We start from the raw sequence: 18,623 nt of genomic DNA, 5'->3' as shown, positions 1-18,623 counted from the left end.
TGTGTGTGTGTGTGTCTGTGTGTCTGTGTGTCTGTGTGTCTATGTGTATGTCTGTGTCTTGTGTGTTGGTATTAGGACTTGAACTCAGTCCTGGGTGCTGTCCCTTAACTTTTTCATTGAAAACTAACACACTACCACTTGAGACACATCTCCACTTCAGGCTTTTTGGTGGTTAAATAGAAGTAAATCTTATGGACTTTCCTGTTCAGAATTAGCTTGGAACCATGATCCTCAGATCTCAGCCTCCTGAGTAGCTGGGAATACAGGCATGAGCCCTGGCTCTCAGCTCAGTAGGATCTTTTGAAAGGAGATCTGAGCAGGACACTTTGCCAGTGGCCACACCCTGTTTCTTATACACAGACTGTACTCTAAAGACTAGTAAAAATCTAAGGATGCTTTTGCTTGAATTCTTTAAAGTTGACCAAAATAGAAACAGAAAATCTTCTCTTGGAAATAGAGCCAGTGATCTCTCTTGGGCTCAGGCTGAGAAGCCTTCCCCACAGAAAACATCTGTGCTTAACAACACTTAGGCTGTCAGGCTGAACAACTTCTGATGAGGGATTTTCAAGACTTCTTGATTCCCTATCCTAAAAACTCAAACAAGAAGCATGATTAATGCTATGGTTTGGATCTGGAATGGCCCTGAAAGGCCTGAGTTTTGGATAATTGGTGCCTGGGGTGGCACTATTAGGAAGGACAGAACTTTTTCGGAAGTGAGACCTCATCTTTAGGTTATTGTGAGCATTCCCTTAAAGGGGACTGTAGTACCTTAGTCCCTTCCTTTCTTCACTCCTGGATACAATGAAAGTTATTTTACTCTACCATACATTCACATCAGGATGTGCAGCCTCATCCCAGGCCCAAAACAACGGGGCCAAATCAATCATGGATGTGCACTTCTGAAACTTTAAGCCAAATTTAACCTTTTTGGTTGTTGTTAAATTCTTTCAGTTATTTCGTTATAGTGGCAGAAAACCAGCTATCACAACTAAAGAGAGGAAAGGTCAAAGGAGACACCCAAAATATGGAATCTACTGATGCTCTCTGATAAAGTATCTGTGAAGCCCAAAGACATGGTCATTGCCTGAAGGTCTGGCGGCTTACCTACAAGCTAACCAAGCATCAAGGATGGTGGAGACAGTAAAGCAGCATGGTTTAGAGTCAGCTTTGGAGACAGAATGCCTAAGCTTAGATCTTAGCTCTATATTTGCAGATGCAGAGATGCAGAAAAAGCTCTTAACAGTAGGCAGATTATTTCATTTCTCTGTGCTTCAGTTTCTTCCTCTTATATACAAGGATCTAAGTCGTATCTGCCTCACAGGGATGCTTGGAAGATTAAATGAACGAGCACTAAGTTAGCATTCAGTGGAACTGTGCCTGGTATGCTGTCAGTGTCTCATAAATGTTAACCCATGTTTAATGATGAGATTCCCTCATTCATCCACTCAGCACCATCTATGGGCACAATACCACCTTGAGGAAACTAAGTATGACCAGACATAGATTATGCCCTCAGGGAACTGAGCCAACATTGAGAAAAGTAAAATGTTCCAGATGGGTCTTGTTATGAGCCTCGACTGCCCAAAGCAAAGAAGCACTAGAGACAGGGATGGCATTATCACTAGCTCCAAGACTGACCCTGGAAGAAAAGCAGAGGTGGGAGGAGAAGAGGCAGGGACCGCCCAGTGCCACCTCCCTGCATCCCAAGCTCAAACGGAGTGAATATGCTGCGATCACTGAGCAAAGAAGCTTCTATCCTTCAGACAAGCAGCTTCCAGCTCTGGCCAGGCCTCAGCCCCACGCCCCCAGCAACAGGCAGCACTCAGCAGGAGCTCCACACCTGGTCTCCAAGGAGAAGGTGAAAGATTCTTGGGGTGGGCAAGGGGTGTCTAGCTAGCCACACTCCTCACTTAGCAAGGAGGGACAATCTAACCTGGCCAAGTGCATGCTGGGCCAAGATTAAGGAAGGCTTTCTTGCTTGAAGCTGGGATTGAAGCTTGGCCCCCCAAAAACACCAACTAGCAAGAGACCTTGGATAAGGAGGCAAGAAGAGGTGTCAGACCCCAGACAGTACCTAGTGCCTCCTGGACAAAGTCCACGCCTCTTCACTTGCCTGCCAGCTGCTCAGAGCTCATTTCCAGCCATACCCTACACACACACACACACACACATACACACACACACACACACACACAGAGTCTTCTGCTGTGGATAAATGGTATTTAATGTCAAGAATGTGTTATGGAGCTGGGCTGCTCAGAGCTCATTTCCAGCCATACCCTACACACACACACACACACACACACACACACACACACACACACACACACACACACACAGAGTCTTCTGCTGTGGATAAATGGTATTTAATGTCAAGAATGTGTTATGGAGCTGGGAGCTGGGAGCTCACACCTGTAATCCTAGCTACTCAGGAGGCTGAGATCTGAGAATTATGGTTCAAAGCCAGCCCGGGCAGGAAAGTCTGTGAGACTCTTATTTCCAATTAATCACCAGAAAACTGGAAGTGGCACTGTGGCTCAAGTGGTAGAGTGCTAGCCTTAAAATGAAGAGCTCAGGGACAGTCCCCAGGCCCAGAGTTCAAGCCTCAAGACCAACAAAGAAACAAATAATATGTTATGTACATTGTTGTTTTGGGGTTTTTTGAGGGGGGGAGTAATTTGTTTTTTGGTGCTGGTTCTGGGGCTTGAACTCAGGGCCTGGACGCTGTCCCTGAGTTATTTTTCTCAAGGCTAGTGTTCTACCACTTGAGTCACAGCTCCACTTTTGGCTTTTTATTGGTTTATTAAGAATAAGAGTCTCATGGACTTTCCTACCTAGGCTGAGGCTGGGTTCGAACTATGATCTTCAGATCTCAGCCTCCTGAGTAGCTAGGATTACAGACAAGAGCCATCAGCACCCGGCTCACAGTTTTTTTTTTAATCGATTAATTTGATACAACTGAGGGCCTTGCATATATAAGCATGTACTCTATCACTGAATCAAATCCCCAGCCTTTAAAACAAAATCTCTCTCCACCCCACTTCTCTCCTAACAAACTGAAACTGGTCCCCACAGATCACTGGCTCTTCCAGTCCTTCTTGATTCCTGGGGCAGAGTCTTCCCCATCCTCTGCCATAATAGCTATATTACAATTGCTGGTATCCTTGTCTGTTTCCCTCAAGAGATAGCACCCTCTTGTGCTCAAGACCTGGCACATAACAGGGTAAAGTCTTATTGGCTAAACACTTTTAAAAGGATGAGCATGTAGTATAGATGTAAAGTTGAGGCTTCCCATTTCTGCCAAAAGGCAATGTAATATTTATGCATCAAAGTCATACAGAGATTAGGCTATTTGTTAAGGTGATTTTGAAAGGAAAAATAGCTTAACAAACTTCAACTATTCATTAACTATTCAAAATGATGAAAAAAAAAACAAGTAGCCCATCAAAACAGTGGATGGATATCAGTGGGTTAGAGTGTGACTCCACAATAGAACACTGTCTAGTATGTCCAAAGCCCTAGATTTGAGCTCAAATACTGCAGAAGAAAAAAGAAAAAAATCAAAAACCTGAGAAAACATTAATCTGGTAACATTACATTATCAGATTATAAAAATCTTTGCTCAGCCAGGTGTTCGTGGCTCAGGCCTTGTGATCCTAACTACTCAGAAGGCTGAGATCTGAGGATGGCGGTTCAAAGCCAGCTCAGTCAAGAAAGTCCATTGAGACTCGTATCTCCAATTAACCACCAGAAAACCAGAAATTGTACTGTGGCTCAAAGTGGTATAGTGCTAGCCTTGAGCAAAAGAGCTCAGGGACAGCACCCCAGCCCCAAGTTCAAGTCCTACAACTGACAAAAAAAAAAAATCTTTGCTCCAGTCTATTCAACTCTCAAGTTTAAATCCTCAAAAGATTTTTAGCTTGGGACACCATTTGTTGGTAGAATATATACTTAGTATGTAACAACAAGGCACTGGGTTTGATCCTCAACACCCTCCAAAACAGACTTTTCACATCACAGGACTGACCTTAGTCTGCCTGCCTAAATATGTTGTTTAAAAATGGTTATTATTAAAATAAACGACTGTACTTTCTGCACAAATGTAGACTAATTTCAGTGATGAGTCTAAGTCACTGGAGACAAACACTGGCTACAGACCATCCACAAATGGACATGAAGCATCACATCTGACTCCATGCTTGTCTGTCACCCAAACCCAAAGCCTGAAGCCCCCAACCAGCATCCACACTCAGGCATCACAGCCTCCCATCCCAGCTCAGTGGGAACCCAGCTTCACCCTGGGCCTGTCCATGTTCACATTCCTCTGTCTCCTGCCACAGCCCAAGCTGTAAGACTTTACCATCTGCACAAAGAGTATGTGTGGAGGAGTCTGTAAGAACCATCCCATAAATATGAATATTTAACATTCCCCAAAAGCCATGAGCGCTCCAGGTTCATGGCCATCTGTACCCCCTACCAGGACAACAGGCAAGGCTCCTATGATCCTTACAGCACTGCAGGGGGGGGGGCGCAGTAGTAGCATTAACCCTGCTCTGGGAAGACCTCCACCAAGACAAACATCAGTCTGATTTATTTTCCAAGTCTCATACTCATCCAGTTGGTCTCAATTCTTCACACAGCTCCCTGGTGTAGTTCTCGCTTCCAATCACACTGACATCATCCTGTGATTGCTAAGCCCTTGCTCCTCCCGCTCCTCCGTCCAGCTGATGGGCTTTCTTCAGCACCATATGGCCATACACACTGCCTGCTTACCACTCCTCTACCTCCCCCACTCACGCACCTTTCCCTGTTGGTTTGTAATAGACTAGAAATGGATCTGACACCAGCGGAGGGAGAAGGAAACAGAGCTGTATTTTTGCCATCCTACTGCCCTCTCATGGAATCCTGTGCAAAGTGACTGCTCAGTGAAACAGGGGGAAAGCAAACCCATGAAGGAGAGCTATCATGGGCTGCCTGCAATGGCCAGGGGCAAGGGAAGGTGGACAGCCCAGAGGAGCCAAGGACTATAACTGAGATGAAAGCCATTCCAAAGGACAAGGACCACACAGGGGTAGCTTTGCCTGTCTAGAACCCCTCATTCATCCCCATCACTAATCTCCCAACAGAAAAGTTTTATTTCTGCCTAATTCCTCCATAGCAATCCAAACACTCCATGTGGTGAAAAGAAATGAATTTGCTGTATGCTAGAGACTGGGATGAGAGACACTGTGAACCACCTCACCGTGGTGCCAAAGAGATCAAGGGATGAGAAGGGGAAACAAAGGGGGAGGCTGCAATGCTTGGTAAGAAATGTACTCATTATCTTGCCCATGTAATTGTAACCCCTCTGTACAGTATTTTCACAATAAAAAAAATAAAAATAAAAAAATGTTTAAAAACTCCCAGTCCCCCAAAAAAGCACATATCGTTAAAGAGAAAGTTTTAGAATCCAAGACATGTCAAAGAAGTATCTGTTTTGTGGACATTTGAAACTCATTATGAAGTAAAAGTCTGCCCAAAGTCAGAGTGAACCATGACCAATCTACACTGGAATCTTCAACCCACCAGCTGATAGTAGTACCAACTATCTACTCAACCCAGAAACTGAGAAAGACAAAGGAAGGGGAAAAAAAGCCTCACAATCTGCCTAGATACCACTCACCTCACCCCAGTATAGCTCATTTATTCATTTCCTCAATTGTTGAACAAAATATACCAAAGCACTTCCTATGTTCTAGGTAACTGGGCTAGGTGTTAAGACATACAGACATGAATGAGGCAGAATCCACCCTGAACTTGCTGAGTCTCTAGGAAATGCAAGACTTCCTTCCTGACACTCCTACCCAAGTTCATCTTCCCAGGCACAAACCTAATCAATTCCTTTTTATTCCATCAATCTGTCTATATTGATTAGTGGTAGGTGATAAGAAAATAAAGCTATCGCGTCAGAAAACTAGGAAACCAAACACATTCAGAGTGGGGGGGGGGGGTTGGTTTTTGGGTCTTGAACTAAGGGCCTTATGTTCTTGCTTGGCTTCTTTGCTCAAGGCTGGTGTTCCACTTCTGGTCTTTTGCTGGTTAATTGGAGTTAAGAGGCTACAGATTTGTCTGCTCAAGCTGGTTGTGAACCACAATCCCCAGATGTCAACCTCTAAGTAGCTAGGATTACAGGTGTGAGCCATCAGCACCTGGCTCCAAGCACACTAAATTCTTTTTTTTTTTTTGGGGGGGGGGGCCAGTTCTTTTTGCTTATGTGGTGCTGAGGAATCGAACCCAGGGCCTCATGCATGCAAGGCAAGTGCTCTACCACTGAGCCACCTTCCCAGCCCCCACACTAAATTCTTTACCCCAGACCAGGCCCCAATCAGAAGGAAGAGTGCCAAAGTAAGAATGTATCAGGTGGATGATACAGATGGGACATTTAGGGGGAAAAAGTACCCTATTTGTTAGAAAATGCTGAAGTCACAATCAAAACATATCTGATTATGCCTAACCAAAAAGCTCAGGAACAGTGCCCAGGCCCTGAGTTCAAGTTCCAGGACTGGTGCACACACACGCACACATGCACGCACACACTAGAATCAGACTAGACAAAAAACATATAGTAGGGAATGTTCCTTTCCAAATACAAAGACAAACAGTTATTTCAACACCAAGATGAGATTTACTGTTCTTTACAGAGAACAGTCTGAGCCAGGTGCTGGTGGCTCATGCCTGTAATCCTAGCTACTCAAGAGGCTGAGATCTGAGGATTGTAGTTCAAAGCCAGCAGGAAAGTCTGTGAGACGGTGGCTCACGCCTGTAATCCTAGCTACTCAGGAGGCTGAGATCTGAGGATCTCGGTTCAAAACCAGCCTGGGCAGGAGAGACCGTGAGACTCCTATCTCCAATAAACCACCAGAAAACCAGAAGTGGCGCTGTAGCTCAAAGTGGTAGAGTGCTCGCCTTGAGCTGAAGAGCTGAGGGACAGCGCCCAGGCCCAGAATTCAAGCCTCATTTCTCACACACACACACACACACACACACACACACACACACACACAAACCCAGGACCTGAGTTCAAGCCTCATTTCACACACACACACACACACACACACACACACGAACATTCTGATGACAGTAGAAAACAGACTACCGTATTTCAGTCCTTGAACTTTTGTTCAAGCTGTTCATTTGCTATATTATTCTCTTATAACCTCCAAATCTAAAACTTAGCTACCTTTCAAGACACAGGCCAAATGTCATCTCCAACAGGTTTCCCTGAAGTCCAGACAACAAATTTCTTCCCCTAAAGTCTACGAGACTTTATAATCTGAGCAGGCAGGAAGCATATCTCATTTACACTCATGTGACCTATAGCACTTAGCAAAGAGCTCCATGTGGGAACTTTCCATAATAAATGGTTATCTGATACATAAATAAACCAAAAAATGCTCCAAACTCCAGAAATTCTGATCAAGACTAGACAAAATGCTTCTCTTTCCAAATATGCCTCCTACTGATAAGAAAAGCCTAGAAGGAAGGAGGGGCACACTGACATGTGTTTATCAACAAGCTCATGTCTCACCTCATAGGCAAAGTTATCCCCCAGGGCCTCAAGGTCCAGGTGCAGATTCTTAAGAAGCTCGCTGGGACTTCGGGCACTCTGGAAACAAGCGGTTACAAGAAGTTAAGTTTGAGCCAGGCGCCGGTGGCTCACGCCTGTAATCCTAGCTACTCAGGAGGCTGAAATCTGAGGATCATGGTTCAAAGCCAGCCCTGGCAGGAGAGGCCGTGAGACTCCTATCTCCAATAAACCACTAGAAAACCGGAAGTGGCGCTGTAGCTCAAGTGGTAGAGCGCTCACCTTGAGCTGAAGAGCTGAGGGACAGCGCCCAGGCCCAGAGTTCAAGCCCCACAACCGCCAAAAAAAGAAAAAGACAAGTAGTTAAGTTTGGAAGTGGCGCTGTGACTCAAGCAGTAGAGCGCTCTCCTTGAGCTGAAGAGCTGAGAGATAGTACCCAAGCCCAGAGTTCAAGCCCCACGACCGACAAAAAAACAAATAGTTAAGTTCAAGGGGATTGGTCAGCCCAGGTGAGGGCCTGCAGAGGGAGGACAGGGTAGGGCTGAGCTAACAGATAGTATCCAGGCAAGGTCTCAGAGGACTCCAGGGAAGGTCCTCTACTAAGAAGGCCTCACTGGCGTGCACAATGCTTTGTGCCAGCCAGCTCCTGTTGGTTCTACTTTCCGGATCAGACCTAGCAGGCATATAGACCAATCAAGAAAGGAGGCTATCATCTGGAAATCCATTTTTTACTTTTTTTTTTTTGACAGTACTGAGATCTGAACTCAGAATGCTAAGCCAGCAGTCTACAACTTGAGCTGGTCCCTTTTTGTATTGGTATCCTCAAGAAAGGGTCTTAACTTTTTGCCCAGGTAAGCCTGGACTTCGACCCTCCTAATTGGGCTTTCCTTTGTCTCTAGGATGACAAGCTTGTGTACTGCACCCAAATAACAGGTGCGTGCCACTAGACTTAGTCTTGACTGAAATGGCACGTTGCAAACTCTGATGCTGTGATCCTCCAAGGCCCACCTCCCTGGTGTGCCTACCATACTCACTCATTTTTACTTTAAAATAGCATCATGCACTCGACAAGAACTGAGTGGAAAAGCAAAATATGTATACACTGGAGTATCATTTAACCTTCAAAAGTAATGAAATTCTAATACATGCTATAACACGAACCTTGAAAATTTACTAAGTGAAAGATGCCAAATACAAGAAGAAAAATATTGTTTATGTTGGTGCTGATAAGACATCTCTCAAACAGGCAAATTCACAGACTAGATTAGAAATCACCAGAGACTGGAAAGAGCTACCATTGAATGGATATAGCTTCTATTTGGAATTATGAATAAGTTTTAGAAACTGATAGCAGTGACAGTAGCACAACATTATTAGTTTTTAACACCTTTGAACCATACACTTAAAAATGGTTAAAGTGAACCAGGCGGGTGTCTCAGTCCTGTAATCCTAGCTACTCAGGGGGGCTAAGATCAGAGGATCATGGTTTGAAGACAGCCCAGGTAGGAAAGTCTATAAGAGTCTTATTTCCAATTAACCACCCAAAAAAGAAGTGGAACTGTGGCTTAAGTGGTAGAGCACTATTTTAAGCAAAAAGGCTCAGAGATGGTGCCCAGACCCTGAGTTCAAGCCTCAGGACTGTCACAAAAAAAAAAACTGTTTTTTGTTTTTGTTTTTTTTTGGGGGGTCCGGTCATGGGGCCTGAACTCTGGGCCTGGGTGCTGTTCCTCAGCTCTTCACCTCAAGGCTAGCACTCTACCACTTGAGACACAGCACCACTTCCGGCTTTTTTCTTATGTGGTGCTGAGGAATCGAACCCAGGGCCTCGAGCATGCGAGGCAAGTGCTCTACCACTGAGCCACTTTCCCAGCCCCCAAAAAAATAACTGTTAAAATGACTGGGTGCTGATAGTTCATGCCTGTAATCCTAGTTACTCAGAAAGCTGATCTCTAAGGCTCCAGATTCAAAACCAGCCCAGACAGAAAAGTCCATGAGACTTTTATCTCCAATTCACCAGCAAAAAGCCAGAAATGGAGATATGGCTCAAATGGCAGAGAGCCAGCCTTGAGTAAAAACATAAAGCAAATACACAAGACCCTTAATTCAAGTCCCAGTACTAGAACACACATACACACACACACACATACACACACACACACTAGAATGGCAAATAGCACAGAGCATTTATAGACCAGGGAGAGGACTTGAACATTACCTGGTTGTCACTTTCCCCTTCATCCTCCTCATTGGTCTCCTCCCCTAAGGCCAAGAGGTTGAGAGCATTCTTGTCCTGATGGATGGTGCCCAAGAGACCTCTTGCACAAGCAGAAGTCTTAAGAGGCTGTGGAGGCTCCAAAAGAGAGAAGGAACATGTAAGAACTCATCAGGAAGCCCTTCCCAATAACCCTGGAATGACTCCCCCACTTCCTTTCTTTTTTTTTTTTTGGTCAGTCGTGGGGCTTGAACTCTGGGCTTGGGCGCTATCCCTCAGCTCTTCAGCTCAAGGCAAGCGCTCTACCACTTGAGCTACAGCGCCACTTCCGGTTTTCTGGTGGTTTATTGGAGATAGGAGTCTTACAGTCTCTCTTGCCCGGGCTGGCTTTGAACCGCGATCCTCAGATCTCAGTCTCCTGAGTAGCTAGGATTACAGGCGTGAGCCACCAGCTCCGGGCTTCCACTTCCTTTCTTGATGGCTCCCAACCAAGTCCCGCCCAACCCATGAAACTGAACAGTGACCCCACCCCCTCACAACATTGACTCCCTCCTCCAACTCCCACTGCCTGGGCTATGTGGGAGGGAACAGGAGCAGTACATCCCTATGGCACCACAGTCCACCTTTCTCTGTCCAGAGTCCACATCCAGCACCACAGAGGCAGGACTCCTCTCCTGAACTAGATTATGAACTCAAAGACCCAGTTTAGGCTCTGTTTCTCTGTTTCTCAGTGTGGCACAAAGGCAGCTCTGCAACTAAACACACTGCCCAGCAGAAAAAGTACTCACCAGTGTGAGTTCTCCAAGCTGGCCAGACTCAGTTGCGCTACCTGGGCTCATGCTTTGAGATCCAAGTACAGCAGAGGGAGGGACATCCGCATGACCTCGTAAAGGCCCCAGGCCCCAAAGAGGAACGTGCACTGGGGCTAAGGAGGAACCCAGGGCCTGGGCGACAGAAAACATTTTGTTACAAACCCCAGATACCATGTGACTCTGAAAATGTTGGAGACAGATATAAAAATAAAACATCTAAATCTTGCCCGCTCAAATTTAAACCGCCTCCACTTGGAGGCTGCTAATGAAACACAACATCCAGAAATTACCATTGTACCAACTGTGTGAGAAATCACATCTCTCGGATGCCATCTCACATAAACAGTTCTCTCACATCTGGCAGATGCTGCATGGGTTCTGTTCTCCTTCCAGAAGCCATACAGAAGTATGCGGGAAGGAAAGGCAGACATAAAACCCTCAGCTACCAGAAGAAATTTCAATAGATAATGTTTAAAACTGATGTATCAAGAAAAAGCAGCCTCAGCATATGATTACCAAAGATGGAAGTAAACACCAGGAAAGAAGGGGAGGCTTCTGAGGAGGGCGGCGCTGCACACGGAGGACTGCTCCTTTTTATTGTATACCTGTCAGGAGCTTTGACTTCAACTATGGGCACGTCTGCCTTTAATCAAAGTAAGTAACTGTGAAAAGTATGCTTGAGCAACAAAAAGAACTCTTCCCCCTCTCTACTGATGAGGAAAGGGGCTAGAAGGTCTCTTGCCCAGGGGAAGGGGCGGCAGTGGACTGACCAGGTCTTCTCTTCTCTCTTCTCAGGAGGGCCATGCAAAGGCTCCATACTAGTGAGGAAGGAGAGGGAAAGGGGGACCAGGATGGGGTCAGAAGGTGTGAAACCCCAGTTTACTAATCCACCAGGGTACCTGCTATGCCCTGAGGTTTGCAGAGCTGCTCCAGTCAGATGAAAGCAAGGGACCTTTTGAGAGTCAGGGTCAGGAGTCAGGGCCATGTCAATATTATGGCATTCACACTGTGATCATCTGGGCTTAATAGAAATAGAGGCTAGGATAGCATCCTGGGGTCAATTTATGAAAAGCTCTTCAAAATTCTTTTTCTCAAATTTAAAATGCATAGAACAAAGCAAAAATGCCATTCCTAACTGAGTGCCGGTGGCTCACACCTGTAATCCTAGCTACTCAGGAGGCTCAGATCTATGGATCACAGTGTGAAGCCAGCACAGACAGAAAAGTCCATGAGACTCTTATTTCCAAATAAACAACTCAAAAAAGGCTGGAAGTATCGCTGTGGCTCAAGTGATAGAGTGCTAGCCTTGAGCACAAAGAGGCTCAGGGAGAGAGCTCAGGTCCTGAGTTCAAGCCCCAAGACAGAAAAGAAAAAAAAATCTAATTCCACAGGGACTGAAGAGAGATGGAAATCTTTGTTCAAGTCAGCCATCTTCTCCACCACAGCCTAACCTAGGGGCCAGGCCACCAGGCATGCCCCAGAGAAGCTTGCTTCTGCACAGGGAGGGCATCAAAGGCATCTGATGCCAGGTGCCCGTAGCTCATGCCATAAGCTATTCAGGAGTCTGAGATCTGAGGATTGTGGTTTGAAGCAAGCCTAAGCAGGAAAGTCTGTGAGTCTCTCCAATTAATCACCAAAAAAAAAAAAAAAGTAGAGCTGTGGCTCACTCAGTAGAGCACTAGCCTTTAGCCTAAAAAGCTCAGAAATAGCACCCATACCCTCCTGACTTCAAGCCCCAGGACCCACTACCCCTACCCCGCCCCACACACACGTGTATACACAAAGGCTCAGTTGAAAGAAAGGGGAGATGAGCCCCACTCCTGAACCTGTGCAGATTCCTCATCATCTGGCCTGTTGCAGAAAAGGCACTACTGACGGACAACTGAGAAAGGCTTGAGCACCAGCCACTGGCACAATGTCTCATTTTACTCTCACAACAACCCGAGGTGGGTAAGGTCGTCAAGAGTCCAAAGTCACAGAGTCACAGAGGGGCAGTGATGGAAGTGAGCCCTGGGTTATCGTACTTCATGCTGCCTTCTGAATCCAGCAGGATCAAAAGCCAAAAAGAAAAAAGCTTCTTTGAGTGAACTGCAAGCCAACAGCCTGCTCCTCCCATCTTCAGCCCTTCCAACAGCCCCAGCGTATCAGCAAGCACCATTCTTCCCACACTGTATTTATAGAAAATTACAGACTCCTAACATGGCTAATTTGCTAGCGTACTGGGGGCCTGAGCAAGGAGACAGGCATGCTGAGGGCTTTGTTCTCCCAGGCCTTTACTAAATCAGTGGTTAGCAGGGAAATTATACATTCCTGGCTCCTAGCTGATCATCTTCTATAGCTGGCCATTAACTCTGAGTGTGGGGCTACGCGTGGCGTTGTCCTTCCAGAGCAGATAAACTTGCTGCCATTGGGCTAATTAAAACTTTCAGGATAATCTGAAGCTTATCTGATATTTATAGTGCTACAGTAGTTATTAGCACTAACCGAGTACCAGTTCTGTTGGCAATTAGGAACCAGAGGGAACAACTGGGTAAAGCCACAGCTGGACCACAGCAAAGTTGACACTGATCACCATGGCCTCTGATCCAACTTGACTCCTTCTGAATGAAGAAAAGGGTCACTTTTTGAGGCAACAAAGACTCAGAATGACAGGCCCTCAGCAAATCCCAGTGGGGAAAGAAATGAAGTCACAAATATGATCTATACAGAATGACACTGGTTGGTCATGCAATTTTCAGGGGACCCTAAGAGAAAAGGACAGAAGCAGCTGACTAGATGATAGAGAACTGTGAGCTTTACTCCTTTGTGAAAATATTAACTCTGGTTCTGTATGCCTCCCAGAAGGGATGAGTTCAGAGTTTTGGAGTAGGGTGCCTCCCTCTCTCTAGAATCAACTCAAGGGAAAGGCTTCCCAAATCCCTGAGGGTACCCCATATCCTGGGGAAAGGCCACCCTGTCCACACTCACACTCAGTCACCTGCAATCATGTGAGCCACCTATGAATTACAGTTAGATGCAAGGAAAGGAAATCATAAATACATTCAATTCTACCTTGCAGGTAATAGAGCAGAACTAATTTGAAATACCTATCATCCCAATAGGATGGCCACTTAGGGAATTAAGAACAGTTAGCACAGTTACCAAGAGAAGGGAACAAGAAAGCAGACTGGGTGGCTGTAGTAGACATCAGCGACGTCAGCTACATCAGCTCCACCAGCTCCCCCGCCCTGCTCCGGTCACCAAGGCCTGGGGCTTTAGGCCATTCTCTCTGAGATGCCTACCTGGTTAAGAAGCTTCATCTCGCCTGGCTCTGCAGTGAGCCCAGTGTCAGAACTCAGCTCTACCAGCCCCTGCTGGGGGGAGCTGCTGCCTGGCTGGCAATGTGCTTGCTGAGAGGCCTCCTGTCCTTCAGAGGCCAGGGCCAGCTCCTGAGGATGTTCCAGCAGCTCTGGGCCCCAGGTTAGAAATCTTGGGTCCCTCTCCATGGCTCTGACGGCCTCATTCTCACCCTCACTAGACATCCTGGAAGACTCTGTGGCCATGAAACAGACCATGCTGGCGATGTCTTTGCATGGCGTTTCCTGCATGCTCTGGGGCAGCCCCAGGCCCTCTAGCTGCCTGGAGATCTTGACCATCTGCAGGATGTGCTGGTAGAGCCTCTGATCCTCAGAGTAGTCTTCACTGTGTGACTGCTCCTCAGCAGAGCTCTGCACTTGGGACAGCTCAGGCACCAGGTAAGGACAGGAGGCTGGGTCCCTGGGCCCAGGGCCTGACGGACCCGTGACTACCACAGATGCCCAAGAGCTCTGCAGGTCCCAAGGGATATTGTGCACCTCACCTAGGATATGAGAGCCCAAGGGTGAGGCTGGGCTGCCACAACTGCCACTGCTGCTCTCCAAGCCAGCCTCAGACCCACTAGGATTCCTATCTTCCCTGAGGGTCTCTGGAGATTCTTGGGGGGGTGTCTTCTCTTTAGGCGAATCCCCTGCAGAGGCATTCCGAGCTGGTTCTGATGCCAGGGTATCGGGTGGTATTAGTAAAAGGCCCTGGGGTGGATCTTCGGCTGTGGCCGCCCCTGGAGCCGCAGAGGCATCAGGCTCAGTTTCTTTGCAACTCCCTGGGATGTCCTTATTGACATGCTTGGAGACTTGCCCCATCCACAGTCCTGCAGTCTCTCTCCTTCGCCTCCCCCAGCCCAGACCCACACCTTCCCCGAGGACGTGCTGCCAGCTCAGGTCTTCAGCTGGGCTGCTATCTAGTAAGAACTTGTACTTCGGAGGAGACAACATGTGGTCAGAACAAAGGGACAAAGAGGGTTCTTCCTCAGGGGGCAGCAAGGGAATGAAACTCTGACCCTTGTCTGCTCCAGGGCCAGTTGGACTCAGTGTGGCTATGCTGTGGCTCTGTTGCTCCCCTTTCAGCTGCAGGCCATCGATGGTATCAGAAAGCTTGGTGTGGACAGGGATCTTGGTCCTGCATCCTAGCCCATCTAGGAAAGGCCCAGTGTTCTGAGGGCATAGGGCACCAGGTTTCTGCTGTCTGGTCCTTATTTCCAGCTCTTCTATTTCAGGGTCGGAAAACCCCAGGTAGATTTTCTCTGTTGCCTTCTGGGGTATCTCCAGACCCTGCTGATCACCTAATTCTGTCCTACATTGGGCTGGAACCCTGCCTAAGATTTTCTCCACGTCGGCAAAGATCGGATGGGTTCTGGAAGCTTGGCCTTTGGAGAGTGGCTGCAATTTGCTAGGGAGGGCACCCATAAGAGGCATACATGGACTCTTCCCTTTCTTAAAGGAACCCTCACTTTTAGCCTGCATCTCTTGATCTAAGTCCAGATCAGCAAGCCCAGGTGCTGGGAGAGGGGATGGACCACGGAGGAAGAGGGAAGAAGGCAGAAGTCCCTGCTCAGGCTGTGTTTCCTAGATGGGCATACAAACATGCAGAGAAAACTAAGAGAAAGCATTTTATATGTGCTACCTCAGCCCTTGAGAAGCCCTTGACAGAAACCCACCCTCCCTTTAAAGTAACACAGAAACCAAAGCGAGAAGAAAAGTTAAAAACTCCCTCAGGCCAAATATACATTGTTTTCGGGGGCCCAGTTTCCCTCTATAAAGAGGGCCTGCACCCTTGCCACATGGAACCTGGGGCTCAGCACAAAGGGGCAGCAATAGTGTGTGGAGGACCTAAGTACCATGACCCACATCCCCAGAGAAATCAGGGACATTTCGTTTATTTTTTATAAGCTAAACCTCTACAGAGGAACTGATGTGAAGACATGGACTTTACTACCAACCAAAGCCTGAAAACTAGCAGCTAAGCTATCCCTGAGGTATCATCTAGACCTCAAGTTCTTCAGATAATTTTATAAAACCTGCTATACTTACGGAGGGTTCCCAGAAATTTCCTAAGAGGGACACATGAGGAAAAGTTCATCCAGTGGCCTGAGATTTCAAAACTCTAGTACCCTTCTACCAAAGGCATAAGTTGGTACTCCTTACATGTCCAGTCATAGAACCTTGGGGCTAGGAAAACCCTAACAAATTCAACTATATCCTGAACATATTCACTGTAAACCTTACCCAGCTAGGGGCACACACACTTTCAGAGGCCTAAAACCCCCTAAACCCAGGTAGCCCTCCTACCTCACACCTATCCCTGCACAAACTCAAACTTGAGGAGCTTGATCTAAATCCTCAGAACCAGCCTGATCGTGCAGGGCTATCTGACTGTCCTCATTTTCCAAAATCATAGAAGAGAGCATTGCTAACAAGGAACTCCAGAAACTCACACTCAACCAGAACTGAGACTGTCACCCAAGTCTAGAACCCTCAGTTCACTCCCTCTTCTACCATGGGTCATGCCAGAGCTTCTCAGGTTCTTTCATATCATTTCAAATAATCCAGGGCTACTGAAAAGTCTATCAGCCTCCTTATGCCTTTCAAACTTATGTTAAAAATTCAACCTAGGCTAGAAGTTACGGGTAAAGTACTTGCCTAGCACACATGAAGCCTTGGGTTCGATGCCTCAGTACCACATAAACAGAAAAAGCTAGAACTGGTTCTGTGGCTCAGGAGGTAGAGTGCTAGCCTTGAGTAAAAAGCAGCTAAGGGACAGTGCCCAGACCCTGAGTTCAAGCCCCATCAAGCCACAAGACTAGCAAAAAAAAAGAAAAATTCAAACTATTTTGGAAATCACCTGTCTCCTTTTCTCTGTCTAGAAGAAGAGACCTTTTATCTTGTTCCTTAGTTTCATGAATAATATGTCAAGGAGAGGAAGGAGGGGGGAGCAGTAACAAAGCTTCAACATTATTTTTTAAAATGCCAAATGAATCAACAACTGTTTAAAGCAATAATTGAAAAAAGACAGGGCTGAGTGTGTAGCTAAGTAGTAAAGTGCTTCTAGTGTGAATGAGGTCCTTGGTTCATCCCTAGCACCACCAAAAAAGGAGGGAGGGAGGGAAGGAGAGAGGGAGGGAAGAAAGGAAAGGAAAGGAAAGGAAAGGGAGGGAAAGGATAGGAAAGGGAGGGAAATGAAGGGAGGGAAGGAAGGGAAGGAAGGGAAGGAAGGAAAGCAGGCAGGAAGGCAAAAGAAACTCTAATGGAAAATGAAAAAGAAAAAGGACAAAGGAAAAAACAACTAGGCCATTGAGAGGGTGGAAAAAATATTCCCAGGGCTCACCACCTGGCTGAACTGAGTACAGAGTTCCTTCATGCACCCTTCCTCGTAGAGCTACTGACCCCTCCCCTCAGTATGGCCTCCCACCCACAGCTAGATGAAGAAAACGAGGCATGCTCCCTGTATACCAGCATTCAGCAAGAGCCTGGGTCTCATGTCAGTACAGCTACCACTAAAATAAGGGCAATCATTACCACCTTCCAGATCACACATGAGTAAGAGTTCCTTGAACTCAGTACAAAAACTATTCAAAGACCACAGTGAGCAGGATGTAATTCAATGTCAGTTACCTATCACTAACCAAGGATGCTGTCCACAAGGGCAAGCCACAGAGGAGAGAAAGCCCAGAGCTCTCATTTGAATCCTGAAGGCATGGGTGTTCTGATAATGAAATTCATACCACTTAAAGACAAACATGAGCCCACACCCATTCATCTAGGCACACTGGCCTCATCGACTATTCCAGAATGACACACACCACCTCTTCCCAGATTTCTACAAAACACCATCCTGGACAGAGTGTGCTCTATTCTGTTATATAACACATACTTCCCAAGGAAAGAAATTATTTAAAGAAGTTAACAATCCTGGAAACTGAAGAAAAAAGTCAGCCAGAAGATAGGCAAACTTTAGATGATGTACTTTTGAATTTATTATTGGGGTTTTTCTTGGGGGGGGGGAAGGGTTGTTTGAGACAGGGTCTCACTATATAACCCAGACTGGCCTTTTAAACACCTGCTTCAGCCTTCTGAGTAACAGGCTTATAGGTGTGTGCCACTAAAGCTGGATTGCTGTTGTTCCCTGCTACAGACATCTAGAGATATCCAATACCCCTCAGGTTTCAACCCTGCCTCCCTGGAAGCTGACACCCACTTACTTACCCGGGGACTTTTGGTGGTCTCTTTGTCCTTCTTGCTTTTCTTTTCCTTCTTCTTTTTCTTATCTTTCTTCTTAGTGGCCCCAGGAGTAGATAGCTTCTCTCGCTCCTGGATCACCAAGTTCCGATAGTGCTCATCACATGGATGGTCCCACATGGACTGCCCATTGGCGAAGTTGAAGTAGTAAATATCACCTGTGATGTCCTGGCTGGGGATAAGCAGAGTTCAAAAGTTAGTTCCTCAAATGGGATTGCATAAAGTTGCAGAGCTTCTGCATGGCAAAGGACATAGCTAGCAAGATCAATAGAAAGCCCACGGATTGGGAGAAGATCTTCACTAGCCATACAAACGGACAAGGGTTGTTGGAACTCAAAAAATTAAATCCCCAGCATAAAGTTGCAGAGCTTCTGCAGGGCAAATGACATAGCTAGCAAGATCAATAGAAAGCCCACAGATTGGGAGAAGATCTTTACTAGCCATAC

General features: G+C 46.5%; 1 protein-coding gene across 9 annotated transcripts in view; it reads right to left on the bottom strand.

The window, feature by feature from the left end:
* The window catches only part of Cep164 (centrosomal protein 164kDa), a 62,022-nt gene that overhangs the window by 28,136 nt on the left and 15,263 nt on the right, over positions 1 to 18,623 (bottom strand). For 7 of the 9 annotated variants that reach the window (XM_013009868.1, XM_013009867.1, XM_013009873.1 and 4 more), the window contains exons 4-7: positions 18,145 to 18,349; positions 10,565 to 10,720; positions 9,780 to 9,914; positions 7,568 to 7,645 (exon numbers count right to left, since the gene is read on the bottom strand). In XM_013009868.1, coding sequence (XP_012865322.1) covers positions 7,568 to 7,645; positions 9,780 to 9,914; positions 10,565 to 10,720; positions 18,145 to 18,349 — 574 coding nt within the window. The remainder of the gene's footprint in view (positions 1 to 7,567; positions 7,646 to 9,779; positions 9,915 to 10,564; positions 10,721 to 18,144; positions 18,350 to 18,623) is intronic. The other 2 variants (XM_013009871.1, XM_013009874.1) reach the window with 2 other exon arrangements.

The sequence above is a fragment of the Dipodomys ordii genome, unplaced genomic scaffold, assembly GCF_000151885.1.
Source record: "Dipodomys ordii isolate 6190 unplaced genomic scaffold, Dord_2.0 Scaffold10, whole genome shotgun sequence".
NCBI classification, from domain to species: Eukaryota; Metazoa; Chordata; class Mammalia; order Rodentia; family Heteromyidae; genus Dipodomys; species Dipodomys ordii.
The sequence above is the reverse complement of the archived record's forward strand: the minus strand, read 5'-3'. Positions and strand labels throughout refer to the sequence as shown.